Source organism: Cibotium barometz, chromosome 28 (genome assembly GCF_041138505.1).
Source record: "Cibotium barometz isolate CiBa-2024 chromosome 28, ASM4113850v1, whole genome shotgun sequence".
NCBI classification, from domain to species: domain Eukaryota; kingdom Viridiplantae; phylum Streptophyta; class Polypodiopsida; order Cyatheales; family Cibotiaceae; genus Cibotium; species Cibotium barometz.
This window is the reverse complement of record NC_141073.1, coordinates 4,093,484-4,108,293: the sequence shown is the minus strand read 5'-3', so window position 1 is coordinate 4,108,293 and position 14,810 is coordinate 4,093,484. Positions and strand designations below refer to the sequence as shown.

The following is a 14,810-nucleotide window of genomic DNA, read 5'->3' as shown; positions in this document are numbered from 1 at the left end:
TTCAGCGACATGTCAGACACAGAAGATCAATATTTTTATGATGAAGAGGAAGAGCAAGAGGCCTCTCTTGAGAGAAATGAATCCGAGGATATTCTTGCAGGAGAACAGGCTGCAAAAGATGCACAATATGAGGATGTAACTCAGCCAGAAGACATGCCTAGTAAAGAGGAAGATGATGCTCAGTTTAAAAATCGTTTGGCAGGGGTAATGGATGTGTTTATGCAGCTCACTCAAAGTGAGAAGTTTGCTGAATTTATGAGATCCCGTTTTGAGCCTGAGAAGAAGAAGAAGAAAGTGCATTCTAGGAACCCACCTTAGGGCAATAGTGGTGCCTTCCCACAAGATCCTTCTTTTGGACAGTTTTCGAACATGCAAGTTACCAATGCCCAAGAGAACTCCTGAGGAGAGACAGGCTTTGATGGATGCTCGGAAGTGCTTTTACTGTACAGAGGAAGGACATGTCTTTTAACTGTCCCAAGCGTAAGTCCCAAAAGGACTTTGACACTAAAGGGGAGCCCAAGTCTAAGAAACCAAAACCTTCTGCAGGGTTAGTTCCTGATCTTGTTGGGGAACAGCCTGGTGGTGAAGAGACTGAGTTGTGCAGGGAATGGGGCAAAGTGAGAGATCAGAATGCCTTGATTTTCTTTGACACTGGTGCTAGAGCCAACTTTATCTCACTGGATGATCTTGTTGGGGAACAGCCTGGTGGTGAAGAGACTGAGTTGTGCAGGGAATGGGGCAAAGTGAGAGATCAGAATGCCTTGATTTTCTTTGACACTGGTGCTAGAGCCAACTTTATCTCACTGGATTTGGCTGGCCGATTGGGGATCCGCACAGAGGAGATGGGGCCTTTGTATGAGGCTAATATGGCTTGTCTTGGGTATGCAGAACCCATTATCCCTATTATTGGGAAGCTCAGGCTTCATGTGCAGGGTTATGTGGACAGTGAGGAGTTCTTCATCATGCCACTTGATGGATGTGATGTTTTGTTGGGTATGCCATGGTGCCATAGAGTACATGCAGTGGTGGATACGTATAAGCGGTGGTGGATACGTATAACAGGAAGATTACTTTGACTCATAGAGGGAAAGAGCATATTTTGGATGTAAAGCTAAAAGAGGAATCTGTTCCTATTATATCAGCTTCGACAATTTCATCAGTAATGAAAAAGCATCTTTCCGCGTACTTGGTTTTTGTAAAGGATGCAAAAGATGATGAGGCTAAATCTAATTTGTCTATGTTATATAAAGACAGGACTGATTTCTTACATGAATTCCAAGATTGTTTTTCCGAGTCATTGCCAAGAGAGCTTCCTCTGGAAAGGCCAGAAGATCATGCTATTGATCTAATTCCGGGGAGTACCCCACCAAATAGACCGCCGTACCGTGTTAATGCAGCCCAACGAGAGGAAATTATGAGCCAGGTACAGGAGTTGTTAAAAAAGGGGTTGATCCAGCCTAGCTCATTGCCCTTTTGCTCACCTGTGCTCTTAGTGCAAAAGAAAGATGGTTCTTGGCGCATGTGTATAGATTACAAGGCGCTAAACAAGAACACCATCAAGAATCGATTTCCTATTCCGAGGATCGATGACATATTGGACCGCTTACAGGGCTCAACAGTCTTTAGTCGCATAGACTTGAAAAGCGGGTATCATCAGATACGCATTAGACCCAAGGATGTGCATAAAACAGCATTTTGGACCACTTTTGGGCTATATGAGTTCTTAGTTATGCCCTTTGGTTTGACAAATTCTCCTGCCACATTAAATGCTCCTGCCACATTTAACAGGATGATGGATAGGATTTTTCGGCCTCAGAGAGCGTTTGTGGGCACATTCTTTGATGATATGATTGTGCATTCACGCATAGAGGAGGAGCATAGGAAGCATTTGGCCATTGTGTTTGAAGAACTTCGGAAGCATAGGCTGGTCATTAATGGGGGCAAGAAGAGTGAGTTCTTCTTGGAAGAGATACACTTCTTGGGGCATATTGTGTCTAAACATGGAGTCCGTATGGATCCTTCAAAAGTGGAAGCAATTCTCAATTGGCCAGATTTGAGGACCGTGCATGATGTACGCAGTTTTTTGGGATTGTGTTCCTATTACAGGCGGTACATATGGTATTTTGCTGAGATTGCTTTGCCCCTGCATGCTTTAACTAAGAAGGCAACTCCGTTTAGATGGGCTGATCAAGAAATTGCAGCCTTTATAAAGCTTAAAGAAAAGCTCACTTCGGATCCTGTATTGGTACTACCAGATGTCTGAAAGGCTTTTGTTGTCCAGTGTGATGCATGTGGGAACAGCATTGAAGATAAACCATGGGAGAGCATTGCCATGGATTTTATATTTGATCTTCCGAGGACACAAATGGAGAATGATGGCATTTGGACTATCATATGCAGGTTCAGTAAGCAAGCTCATTTCATTCCCGTGCATAAGACGATCAAAGTTGATCATATGGTGAAGTTGTTCATGGCGAACATCTTCAAGTATCATGGCTTGCCTTCGTCTATCATTAGTGATCGTGATCCACGGATGACGAGTTTATTTTGGAGAGGGTTGTTTAACAACATGGGTACAACTCTCAAGTTTTCATCATCATTTCATCCACAAACAGATGGTCAATTGGAAGAGGCAAATTCTACAGTGTTAGATCTTCTTAAGTGTTATGTGTCAGAGCATAAGCAACAATGGGAAAAGTATCTTCCTTTGGTGGAGTTTGCTTATAACAACACCGTCCATACTTCGACGGGCAAGGCGCCTTTTGAGATTGTAGGAGGAGGGAAGAAGGTACCACCTATTTTGCACACAAAGGATAAGATCTTTGAGGTTGACCAGTATGTGGAGAACATGGATGAAGCTTATCGGAGAGTTAAGTTGGCACTCTAGAAAACTCAACAAAAGCAAAAGAAAGCAGCAAACCGTCACAGACGTGCATTAGAGTTTGCATTGGGTGATTGGGTTCTTTTGCGACTTGAGAAAGCTAGGCTCAAAAAGATGAAGGGTAAAGAGCGCTTATTCCCTAAGTTGAGCATGCGCTATTATGGACCTTTTCAGGTACTGGAAAAGATTGGTGAGGTATCCTATTGCTTGAAGCTACCAGATCACTGGAGGATTCACAATGCATTTCATGTGAGTCTACTTAGACCTTTCCATGGGGATGTGCCTAAGGATGTTATGGGACTTCTATGATATATGTGTACTAGTGACATTGGATATTGTGGTTGTGTATGGTTCACAGTGGTATACAACTTGGACTATTACAACACCATTGGTTTGCAGTGAATGTTGTTACATATGCATGGCTTAGAGAGATTGGGACGCTGATCTTGCCATATTGTACTTTTCACTTTGGATATTTTGCTATATCACCAGATTACAATCGAGGTTTGCCATTTTTCTTTCAAGAGGGGGCTATGTCATGACCCTGTGAAAGTGGAACAGCACAAGTGTGAGCATGGTGGTTGGTGAGCAAAATAAATTTTTCAAGATGCATACTTGGGTGTCCGGACAAAAGTAATATGTGTGGACAACCCCAAGTGTGAAGGGGGACCAAGGTATTAACTTTATAAACCTTTGGTGGCCCTTAGAAAGTTTAATAAACTTTAAAGGGCTAGGATATTTATGGAGGGAGGGCTACTCTACTTTTAGAGTACACGCCTCCCTCTCTCTCTCTCTCTCTCTCTCTCTCTCTCTCTCTCTCTTTTGCTTTTTGGAAGAGTACTATTGGCTGGCTGCGTGGAGAGTACTATTATATTGGCTGGCTACGCTGCGTGGAGGGAGGTTGGAACAGGTCGCCTGAAGAGAAGCCGTACACGTGTGTTGCAGGTACAGACCTGTACGGACAGGTACAGGCAAGTACAGACAGTCCTGTCCAGTAGGTACAGGCGAGTACAGTTCAGTCCAGTCCAGCTGGTACAAGCGGCGCATCACAAAGGTGGCTGCAGGTGCATACGGGTACAGATAGGTTCAATCCGGCTGTTGCAGACTGGCTGACGTAGGCGGTTGCAGGTACATACTGGTACGGACAGGTACAGGTGGCTGTTGCAGATTTGCTGACGCTGGCGGTTGCAAGTACTGGCTGGTACGGTCAAGTCGACTAGTGCAAAACTGTGCAGAGCAGTTGGAATACATTGAACACTTCTTTCTCTCTCTTTCTACTGGCTTATGTCTGCTTCAGAGTTGTTTCTTATGGTCCTTTGTGAGAGGAGGGGTATGGCAGTTTGAAGGGTGGAAACAGAGTTGGACAGTGGATTTGTACTTTGGCTGAGTTTGAAGCCATGAACATGGAACAGCCAGATGCGTGCTCAAGGCTGCCCTGTTGTATTGTCTTGGTTGATTAGAGGAGACCACAGTGTGTTGTTTTTGTGGGACACAGATTTGTATGTGAATCCTCTATGCTAAGAGGTCTTGAGGGCTGCCAGATTGGACATGCAGGTTTACTTTCCTTGATTGGCTTTGTTGTACTCAGTTAAACTTTTCCATTGAATTTGAATAAAGAAATACCGAGAGGGGCGCCAAGCTTTGGGGCCAACAGGTGTCGTTTTTCCTTTCTGTTCTGGAGCATTCTAGCTCTTGTTCACTTCTTAATTGTCTGGACTACAATTGGATAGGTGACTGCTAGTCTACCGCACTTTGGTTTCTACCAGAGGCCGGTTTCAGTATGGCACTGTTTACAGCAAGGAAACATTAAGACACCTTTCTCAACAAGGGAAGGATCAGCTTTGCATAGTGAAGGAATTAAGGCAAAGGGTCATGGAGGAATGCCATGCACCTCCTTTTGTTGGACATAGGGTATGCTTCCTACCACACAGATGTTTCAAATATATTTCTATTGGCCTTCTATGAGGAAGAACATTGAGGCATTTATTCGTGAATGCACCACATACCAAAAGGTGAAGTTTGATCGAGGTAGGTCACAAGGCTTATTATAGCCTTTGCCTCTTCCAGAAAAACCATGGGAAAGCATTGCCTTGGACTTCATTACAGGATTGCCGAAGACTCCAAAGGGGAATGATGCCATCTGGACGATTGTGGATAGATTCAATAAAATGGCTCACTTTATTCGAGTGAAGAAGACAGTGGGGGCTGAACAGATGGCTGCTACATGCTTGGCCCAAATTTTCATCACCCCCAAAGAGATGGGCAAATTGAGAATGTCAACTTACAGATTTTGGATCGTTTGAAATGCTTCTGTACTAAAAAAATGGCAACTTGGGAAAAGTATTTGCCGCTTGTTGAATTTGCATATAACAACACTGTACATTCTTCTACAAGAAAAGCGCCATTCGAAGTGGTCTATGGACGGCCGCATTTGTTGCCCATAATGCAAACCAAAGAGAAGATCTTTGCAACTGATAAGCTTGTAGAAGACATGGACTAGATGCTCACTCAAGTGTACCATGCTATAGAGAGATCTCAAGCCAAACAAAAGAAAGCTGCCAACAAACATAGAATAGACATTGATTATAAAGAAGGTCAGCGGGGGTGCTTCTCAAGTTTGAGAAAGCACGCTTGAAGAAGAAGAAAGGGAAAGAGAGTCAATTTATTAAACTCTCAAACAGGTATTATGGACCATTCAAAATCAAACAAATCATTAATGATGTAGCTGTTCGTCTTGAATTGCCCTCTTATTGGCAAATTCAGAACGCTTTTCATATAAGTTTATAAAAGCCATATCATGGAGAGGTGTCTACTTCTCCAGTCATGGAAGATCCACCTGAAGTACATGAGTTGAGTATAGAGGTATTGCAATCTGAACAAATTGTCTATCATAAGGAAAGGAAAGGACCCAACGGAAACCTTATCAAGAAATTCTAGGTGAAGTTCAAGAACTATCCACCCTTGGATGCTCAGTGGATGGATGCAGAAGACCTTGAAGATTATCCAGAGGTGTTTAACCCTTATCTGGATGCCTTTTAGTTGAGGACAATTGCAATATAGGGAGGAGTTATGTCATTATTAAAGCCATATCATGGAGAGGTGTCTACTTCTCAAGTCATGGAAGATGCACCTGAAGTACATGAGTTGACTATAGAGGTATTAAAACCTCAACAAATTATCTATCATAAGGAAAGGAAAGGACCCAACGGAAAGCTTATCAAGAAATTCTATGTAAAGTTCAAGAACTATCCACCCTTGGATGCTCAGTGGATGGATCCAGAAGACCTTGAAGATCATCTAGAGGTGTTTAACCCTTATATGGATTCCTTTCAGTTGAGGACAATTGCAATATAGGGGGAGGTATGTCACCCACCTATGTTTGTGAGAAACCCTAACCATGTACATGTTATCTTATATCAAGAATCTCGAAGATAAATATAACTTGGACATGTTGTCTGACCTACCATGGCAGGCTTCATGATTAGACATGAGTTCTTATTCCGTACGAACCCATGAATGACATGCTTCCATCCCGAAGCGGGGAAGTATGATTGGCCATGGACATACTTCCATCCCTAAGTGGGGAAGTGTGATTAGACATGCTTCATAAGCGTGATGGACTATGCACTCTTACCTTTATGGGGGAGAATATAGATGGATACAAAGTGTATTGAACGGATGGTATTCACCTTAGGCACAGGCACATTAAGTTGCTTGAAGAACTTGCATCAAATCTTGTTTTGGGAATGCGTAAACACGTAGGCATTCATCCTTATGCATCAAATGTCTGCATGTTACGGGTTGTTGATCTAGTTACTTGTATTTTGCAAGAGGTTTAGTATTCTTATCACCTAACAACTTTCAATTTCAACAAATTTTAAAGATATATTAACTTTTGGATCAAAATCTGATTTAAGGGTTTTCCTTTCATCTTTTGGGAAAACGGAGATTGGAATCTGCAGAAGAACGGTTGAAAACCCCCAAGGCCCAAAAAAATGATGATGTGGCAACGAATATGCTTGCCCATGCCAGCTCAGCAGCTGTCATGGCCCTGTGAAAATGGAACAGTACAAGTGTGGGCATGGTGGTTGCAGAGTCAGAATATTTTATGATTCACATGGGGGGTGCCCGGACAGAGTTTAAGATGTGTGGACATCCCTAGGTGTGAAGGGGGGAACTAAAAACATTAAACTTTAATGTTTAATAAAGTTTGCCCCTAGGCCTTAGTGGCCCTAGGAACTTATTAAAGTTTGGGGCCCTAGGGATTAATTTGGGGGAGGAGTGTTTCTCTCTCCTCTCTCTCTCTCTTCCCTTTTTGGGGAGTCGTGTAGCAAAAGTGGAGAGTTTTTTTCAAGCGCATGTACACAAGCGTGGAGAAGCTGAAGAGCAAGTCGACTGCAGATTTCTGGAGGGCTGTTGCTGTTTTTCTGAGTGGAATCAGCCGTACAGCACTGTACGGCCAGAACTGTGCAAGTACTCTCTCTCTTTCTCCTCTGTTGCTGGCTGCGCATAGAAGCTGCTGCAAGGATTCCCTGCACACAGGCCCTGTACAGGCTGTACCAGCAAGTACACAGCCAGTACAGCACTGTACGGCTGCCGTACAGTGTACGGACAGCCAGGTACAGCAAGTACAGTTGCTGCAGGCTGCTGCAGGTGGCGCAAACAGGTGCTGGACAGACTGTATACTCTGATTCAGGCAGGTACAAGAGTGGACAGCCGGCTGTTTGTGCAAGTACAACTCCTGGCACGTATCCCGAGGCGGTACAGACGGGTACAGTGCTGATTTTCAGATCTGTATTTTCAAGGACAGCATAAGAGTGAACATCAGGAGGAGGATACAGGCAAGTACAAGCACATGTGTGAAGCAGGGTTGTGGATACAAGTGCCTGCAAGTACAGATTGGTGCTGTTGCTTCCTCCAGTGTTGTTTCACGAGCTGAACTTGGTAAGCTCTGTTTTTGTTCATTTATCTCTCTTTCTACTGCTTGATGTCTGTTGCAGATATGTGTTATCTGGCCCCTTGTGAGAGGAGGGGTATGGCAGATTGACAAGGGTTGAGACAGAGACTGGACAGCACATGTATGTTTGAGCTGAGAAGATGTATCATGCACTTGAGTTATGCCAGATGTATGCCCATGGCTGGCCTGCTTAGTGATCTTGGCTGATCAGAGGGAGGCACAGTGTGTTGTTTGAAGACACAGATCTGTGTGCATAGATCCTCTGTGCTGAGAAGGATTTGTGGGCCGTCAGATTGGACTTACAGGTGTAAACTCTTGGCTGGTCTTTGTGTTGTACTCAGCCATTCATTTTATTATAATTGAATAAAGAAATACCGCAAGGGGCGCCAAGCTTTGGGGCCAACAGGTGTTGCTGTGTTTTCAGATTTGGGCACTCTAGCTCCAATCTGCTTTGTTTTATCATCTAGACTACAAGTGGACGGGTGATTGCTAATCTACCGCACTCTGGTTTTCTATCAGAGGCCGGTTTCAAGGTTCCGTTGCCAGGACCAATCATCAACTTTGTGAAGGGGGTGAGCTCGTGGTTGCTTTGAAGAAAGCCATCGCTGAAAATTCAGCAATCATGTCTGATACAGAGGAAGAGTACTTCTATCATGAAGAAGAAGAGCAAGAGACTTCTCCTGAAAGAGATGTATCTGAGGATATTTTTGCAGGAGAACAAGCTGCAGATGTTGAGCCTTATGAGGATGTAACACAGCCAGAAGATGTGCATGGTAAAGAGGATGATGATGCTCGGTTCAAAGATCGCTTGGCTAGTGTTATGGATACTTTTATGCAGCTCACACAGAGTGAGAGATTTGCTGAATTTTTGAGATCTCGCACAGAGCCCCGCACAGAGCCCCAGAAAAAGAAGAAGAAGGTTCGTTCGAAGAATCTTCCTCAGGGTCATAGTGGTGCCATCCCACAGGAACCATCTTTTGGCCAGTTTCCGAATATGCAGCATGCTTATGGTGCAAACTCTCAGAGTTCCTTCTATGGACAGCCACCTATTCCTCAGCAGAACATGCATCCAGGTTATTTTGGTGGTGGCTCGGTGTTTCAATCCATGACTGGGGGTTATCCTCAGGGAGGCATGGGTATGTATGGGCCTTTTGGAGCCAATTTTCAGCCTGGCATGCAAGGGAATATGTATGGTGGTATGCAGTCCGGTATGGCTGGAAATATGTTTGCAGGCATGCAACCTAGGATGCAAGGCAATATGTTTGGTGGCATAGGACGCTTGCCATTTTTCAAGAGGGGGGTATGTCATGGCCCTGTGAAAATGGAACAGTACAAGTGTGGGCATGGTGGTTGCAGAGTTAGAATATTTTATGATTCACATGGGGGGTGCCCGGACAGAGTTTAAGATGTGTGGACCTCCCTAGGTGTGAAGGGGGGAACTAAAAACATTAAACTTTAATGTTTAATAAAGTTTGCCCCTAGGCCTTAGTGGCCCTAGGAACTTATTAAAGTTTGGGGCCCTAGGGATTAATTTGGGGGAGGAGTGTTCCTCTCTCCTCTCTCTCTCTCTTCCCTTTTTGGGGAGTCGTGTAGCAAAAGTGGAGAGTTTTTTTCAAGCGCATGTACACAAGCGTGGAGAAGCTGAAGAGCAAGTCGACTGCAGATTTCTGGAGGGCTGTTGCTGTTTTTCTGAGTGGAATCAGCCGTACAGCACTGTACGGCCAGAACTGTGCAAGTACTCTCTCTCTTTCTCCTCTGTTGCTGGCTGCGCATAGAAGCTGCTGCAAGGATTCCCTGCGCACAGGCCCTGTACAAGCTGTACCAGCAAGTACACAGCCAGTACAGCACTGTACGGCTGCCGTACAGTGTACGGACAGCCAGGTACAGCAAGTACAGTTGCTGCAGGCTGCTGCAGGTGGCGCAAACAGGTGCTGGACAGACTGTATACTCTGATTCAGGCAGGTACAAGAGTGGACAGCCGGCTGTTTGTGCAAGTACAACTCCTGGCACGTATCCCGAGGCGGTACAGGCGGGTACAGTGCTGATTTTCAGATCTGTATTTTCAAGGACAGCATAAGAGTGAACATCAGGAGGAGGATACAGGCAAGTACAAGCACATGTGTGAAGCAGGGTTGTGGATACAAGTGCCTGCAAGTACAGATTGGTGCTGTTGCTTCCTCCAGTGTTGTTTCACGAGCTGAACTTGGTAAGCTCTGTTTCTGTTCATCTATCTCTCTTTCTACTGCTTGATGTTTGTTGCAGATATGTGTTATCTGGCCCCTTGTGAGAGGAGGGGTATGGCAGATTGACAAGGGTTGAGACAGAGACTGGACAGCACATGTATGTTTGAGCTGAGAAGATGTATCATGCACTTGAGTTATGCCGGATGTATGCCCATGGCTGGCCTGCTTAGTGATCTTGGCTGATCAGAGGGAGGCACAGTGTGTTGTTTGAAGACACAGATCTGTGTGCATAGATCCTCTGTGTTGAGAAGGATTTGTGGGCCGTCAGATTGGACTTATAGGTGTAAACTCTTGGCTGGTCTTTGTGTTGTACTCAGCCATTCATTTTATTATAATTGAATAAAGAAATACCGCAAGGGGCGCCAAGCTTTGGGGCCAACAGGTGTCGCTGTGTTTTCAGATTTGGGCACTCTAGCTCCAATCTGCTTTGTTTTATCATCTAGACTACAAGTGGACGGGTGATTGCTAATCTACCGCACTCTGGTTTTCTATCAGAGGCCGGTTTCAGCAACTTTCCCTTCAGTTGAACACGCAAACTCATTTTAGAAGTCTAGTTATCAGCATCTCTTTCTATTTCTTAAAGGGGGAAAGTTACTTGTGAAGAGCCACGACTTTCTGTTTTTAAGTGAGAGAGAGGGTCACTATCTCTTTCTATTTAAAAAAAAGAAGATTAGTTCATCTCTTTCTATTTTGAGGAGAGAGCTATTAAGAAAGTTTCTCATGCACACTCATTAACTAGAGTTGTGACCATCTCTTTCTATTTTCAAGAGGGAGATGCACTCTTAGAGACCATCTCTTTCTATTTTCAAGAGGGAGATGCACTTTTAGACTCTCTTTCTATTTTCAAGAGGGGGAAAGAACTTCACTATAAAAGAGGCTAGCTAGTGAGAGGAGAGGTAAAAACTTCATTTATGTACATGTAAGAAGAAAGAACTTCATAATCATTTTGTGAGAGGGAGAAACAACACTCAGAGCTTGAGAGCAAGAAGACAAGGAGGCAAAAGCTACTCTACTGAGTGTGGAGATTCTTTTGCAAAGAGAAGACCATCACTTCGTGGTAGAGGTGCAGCTTAAGCGTATGCAAGAAAGTGTTTCAAAAGCCCTTGAAGAAAAGCTAGCTGATTTCTTCTTCGAGACTACACTCTTGTGTGCATCCAAAACACAAGAGAAGACAACCAGATGTGTGACCCAGTGTTAGGCCATTGGGGTGGCACATAGACGGATGAGTTTCTCCAACTCTTATGCATGTATGGTAAGCCATCATGTACAAATTAGGAGTTTCCAAAGCATTTGTTTTCAATCTTGTTTGATGCTGATATTATTCTGAATTTAATCAGCCAATACACTTTGTAAAAATTATGGAGGGCCCAGCCGTTCTGGGTCTATACTGTGTCGGCTTTCTCTCTTCCATTCTTCTATCTATCTCTCTCAAGTGATTGCTGAAAATTCTGAGTGGTTTGCTTCAAAATTCAGTAGTAAGTTGGCTAAGTGTGATTAGCAGTGAATAGTTTATTACGCAACTTCGGTGAGTTTCAGTAGGTTTGAAAAATACTGGTAAAGGTTTAGGAATGCGTCAAGTAGCTGTGGAAATCAGATCTTGGTTGCTTCACAGGAAATTGATTTTTGAGAGTGGTATTTAGATGGAACATCAGGTAACTGCAAGGGCTTTCTCCTTTGTGTCGACGCTCACTTGGTGCTGTTCACATTGTTTGTAGGTTTACCCAGAGGGAACACATCTGATGATTCCATGGTTCGATAGGCCAATTATCTTTGATGTCAGGGCAAGACCTCATGTTGTTGAAAGCACTTCAGGAAGTCGGGACTTGCAAATGGTACTCCTTGCATGATGAATATTGTATGCCTAGCATGGTCTACTATCATCTGCCTTCCTTCTTCTATTGCAATAGGTTATTTGTCTTCTGTGCTTAAGTGGGGCTTTGAGGTGATGATCTTCATCACCCATCAGCGTAAAATTCCGCTGTCGTGACTGCTTGAACCTAAGCTGAGCTGATGAAGTCTTTTCATGCATGTGCATGCGTGTGTGAGGGAGATTGCTGAGTGCTTGATTGTGTGCTCTTGCAGGTCAAGATTGGGCTTCGAGTCCTTACTAGGCCTATGGCTGATTCATTGCCAACTATTTACAGGTCCCTGGGCACCAACTACAATGAAAGGGTTTTGCCTTCGATAATTCACGAAACATTGAAAGCAGTTGTAGCTCAATATAATGCAAGCCAGTTGATCACTCAGCGTGAGGTATGGAAATGGAGCTTCATGTCTTCACAATCTGTCATATGGTTCTTTGAAATGCTTCATTTTCTGAGCAGAATGTGCTTCTTTTGATGGCTAGACTTGATTCATAATTTATAAAGTTATTTCACACATCTTAAAATTGTACAGGCTGTAAGCAGAGAGATTAGAAGAGTCCTTACTGAGCGTGCTGCAAACTTCAACATTGCTCTTGATGATGTTTCTATAATAAACCTTACATTTGGGAGAGAGTTTACGGCTGCTATTGAAGCCAAACAGGTGGCTGCACAGGAGGCGGAGAGAGCCAAGTTCATTGTTGAGAAAGCTGAGCAGGACAAGAGAAGCGCTATTGTCCGAGCTCAGGTTTGCTAACTCTTATGCATCGATTTGTTTGTTGTTGGGTACTTTACATGGTATAAGCTTAGAAAAAGGTTCGTGCTCTTATTGTGCGCTACTTATGAACAGGGAGAGGCCAAGAGTGCCCAACTCATTGGAGATGCTATCTCTAACAATCCGGCTTTCATTACACTACGAAGAATTGAAGCTAGCAGAGAAATTGCTAACACCATTTCTAATTCTGCAAACAGAGTCTTGCTGAGCTCTGATGGTCTGATGCTCAACATCCAAGATCTGAATATTGAGGATATAACTCCGGTGCCAGCAAAGCCCAAAAAATGAGTTATGAGGTAATTCTGGTTCTTGGATTGTGAAGAGCCAAGGACAAGTTAGAACCCTTTTTTGAAGTGATAGATTTAACACTTACCCACTTTCAAAAAGCTTTTGGTTTTATTGGTTTTATTTTCAAATGAGCTCGGACCTAAATCAGCTGGGTTGTGCACCTTGAGAGTGTAAATGTTAGCAATTTTAAAGTTCAAATGAGTTACTGTCTTTTTGAAGTCCCAGACATCCACAGCAGTTCTCAATTCATGTGTGTTGCGACATCATGCTTTGCATGACAAGATCGCAATGTGGGATTGATTTGTGACCGAATTTCTATGGGTCGGTGTGCATATCCAATTAGAGATCTGGGTATCTTGGTGCTTGTTCTTTTGCATTGACACGGTAAGTGTTCAGAGGGCTTATTGTTGAACCTATGAGGATAACCATAAGAGAGCAGGTTTATCAAGAAGTGAAATGCTTAGGTTGTTGTTCTTTTTACCTTGTGTCTTTTGCTGCTAGCCAAGCAATGAAGGGTCTCGAAATGCCCTCTCCATTCTTGCGCAGCATGGCAGATTTCCACAGCCAGCTTCGTGCAAAAAAGTTCTTGTACTGAACAAAAAGGGAAATTTCTAATATGCACATTTTTTAAATGAATATGATCATGCAATATCCCTTAAAAACTCTGCATTAAAAATGGCTGATCAAAGGGCTTTTCAACAATCAATGGGTGTTGATATAGCCTAGTCAGCTTTGCAATGAGAAAGGATAAATGGGAAATTAAGTATTAAGAATTGGATCGAATGGAAGCAGTAGATGGCATCTTGATGGATGGCTCTCGGATGGTACAGCACCACCTATCGCCTGGTTATCGGTCTCTCACATAGACTTGGTAAACTCCCGAGTTTGATCAGTGGTGGCATTAGCCATACCGGCCATGGCATCCTGCATTTATCAAGATCTGTCCAAGTAGTACTAGCAATGTGATGCAATTGATACAAGTGGGATCCTCGAGGGGGATGAGAATATATCCTGCAACAGTAGAAGGAGATGAGTTGTACATGCAAACTGGGGAACCTGTTCTTCTTCTAAGGTGGTTTTTAAGGACGATCCAGAGAATCAATTGTCTAGTGGGTGGCTTAAGATGATGTTTATTTAACTTAGTGCACTCACTACTTGGTCCATTGTCCTAATGAGGTAGGTCTAGAAGCACCTCTTGTTAGGAAGCTTGCTTGCACTAGCTTAAGATGATGTTTATTTAAATTTGTACTCACTACCTAATGAGGCAGGTCTAGAAGCACCTTCTAGGGAAAAGCTTCCTTGCACTTTGCTTATTATTTGCAATAGACAGTGATTGAAGAAAGTGAACAAGAAAAAGGAGTGGGTGACTATGAGAAAGCAAGTAAATCGATGTGATAAGAAAATAAATTTTTATATCTAGAAAAATAATTTTATGACACGTTGACAATTTCGTAAGACTTTGAGTAGTGGTGATCAAATGTCCAGTTAGTCTACACAATGGAGAGGTTTTTAGATTGATGAGTTTTGATATTTAGGCCTTTTCATTATTTGATTTTTATACACTCATTATTTGATATTTAGGCCTTTCCTATACTCATTATTTGATTTGATTTTTTATTTTCAAAATTGCTTTTTGGATTTCTATCCTATTTTGAGGAATGTTGAGTACTGTAGACTAGAACGTTGAGTACTGTAGATTGGAATGAAATATTGCAATCAACAATATCTGATTAAAATTTGATGGTGAAATTGTGAAGTTGAGCAATGGGCAAGGGGGATCTATAGAAACAAGTACACACAACCG

General features: G+C 43.2%; 1 protein-coding gene across 1 annotated transcript in view; it reads left to right on the top strand.

Annotated features, from left to right (window-relative positions):
- The window catches only part of LOC147622398 (prohibitin-1, mitochondrial-like), a 65,589-nt gene extending 52,373 nt beyond the window's left edge, over nt 1–13,216 (top strand). Inside the window, exons 2-5 of the mRNA XM_086821948.1 lie at nt 11,797–11,913; nt 12,164–12,334; nt 12,479–12,691; nt 12,794–13,216. Coding sequence (XP_086678074.1) covers nt 11,797–11,913; nt 12,164–12,334; nt 12,479–12,691; nt 12,794–13,006 — 714 coding nt within the window. The 3' untranslated portion in view covers nt 13,007–13,216. The remainder of the gene's footprint in view (nt 1–11,796; nt 11,914–12,163; nt 12,335–12,478; nt 12,692–12,793) is intronic.
- The last annotated feature ends 1,594 nt before the right edge of the window (nt 13,217–14,810 follow it).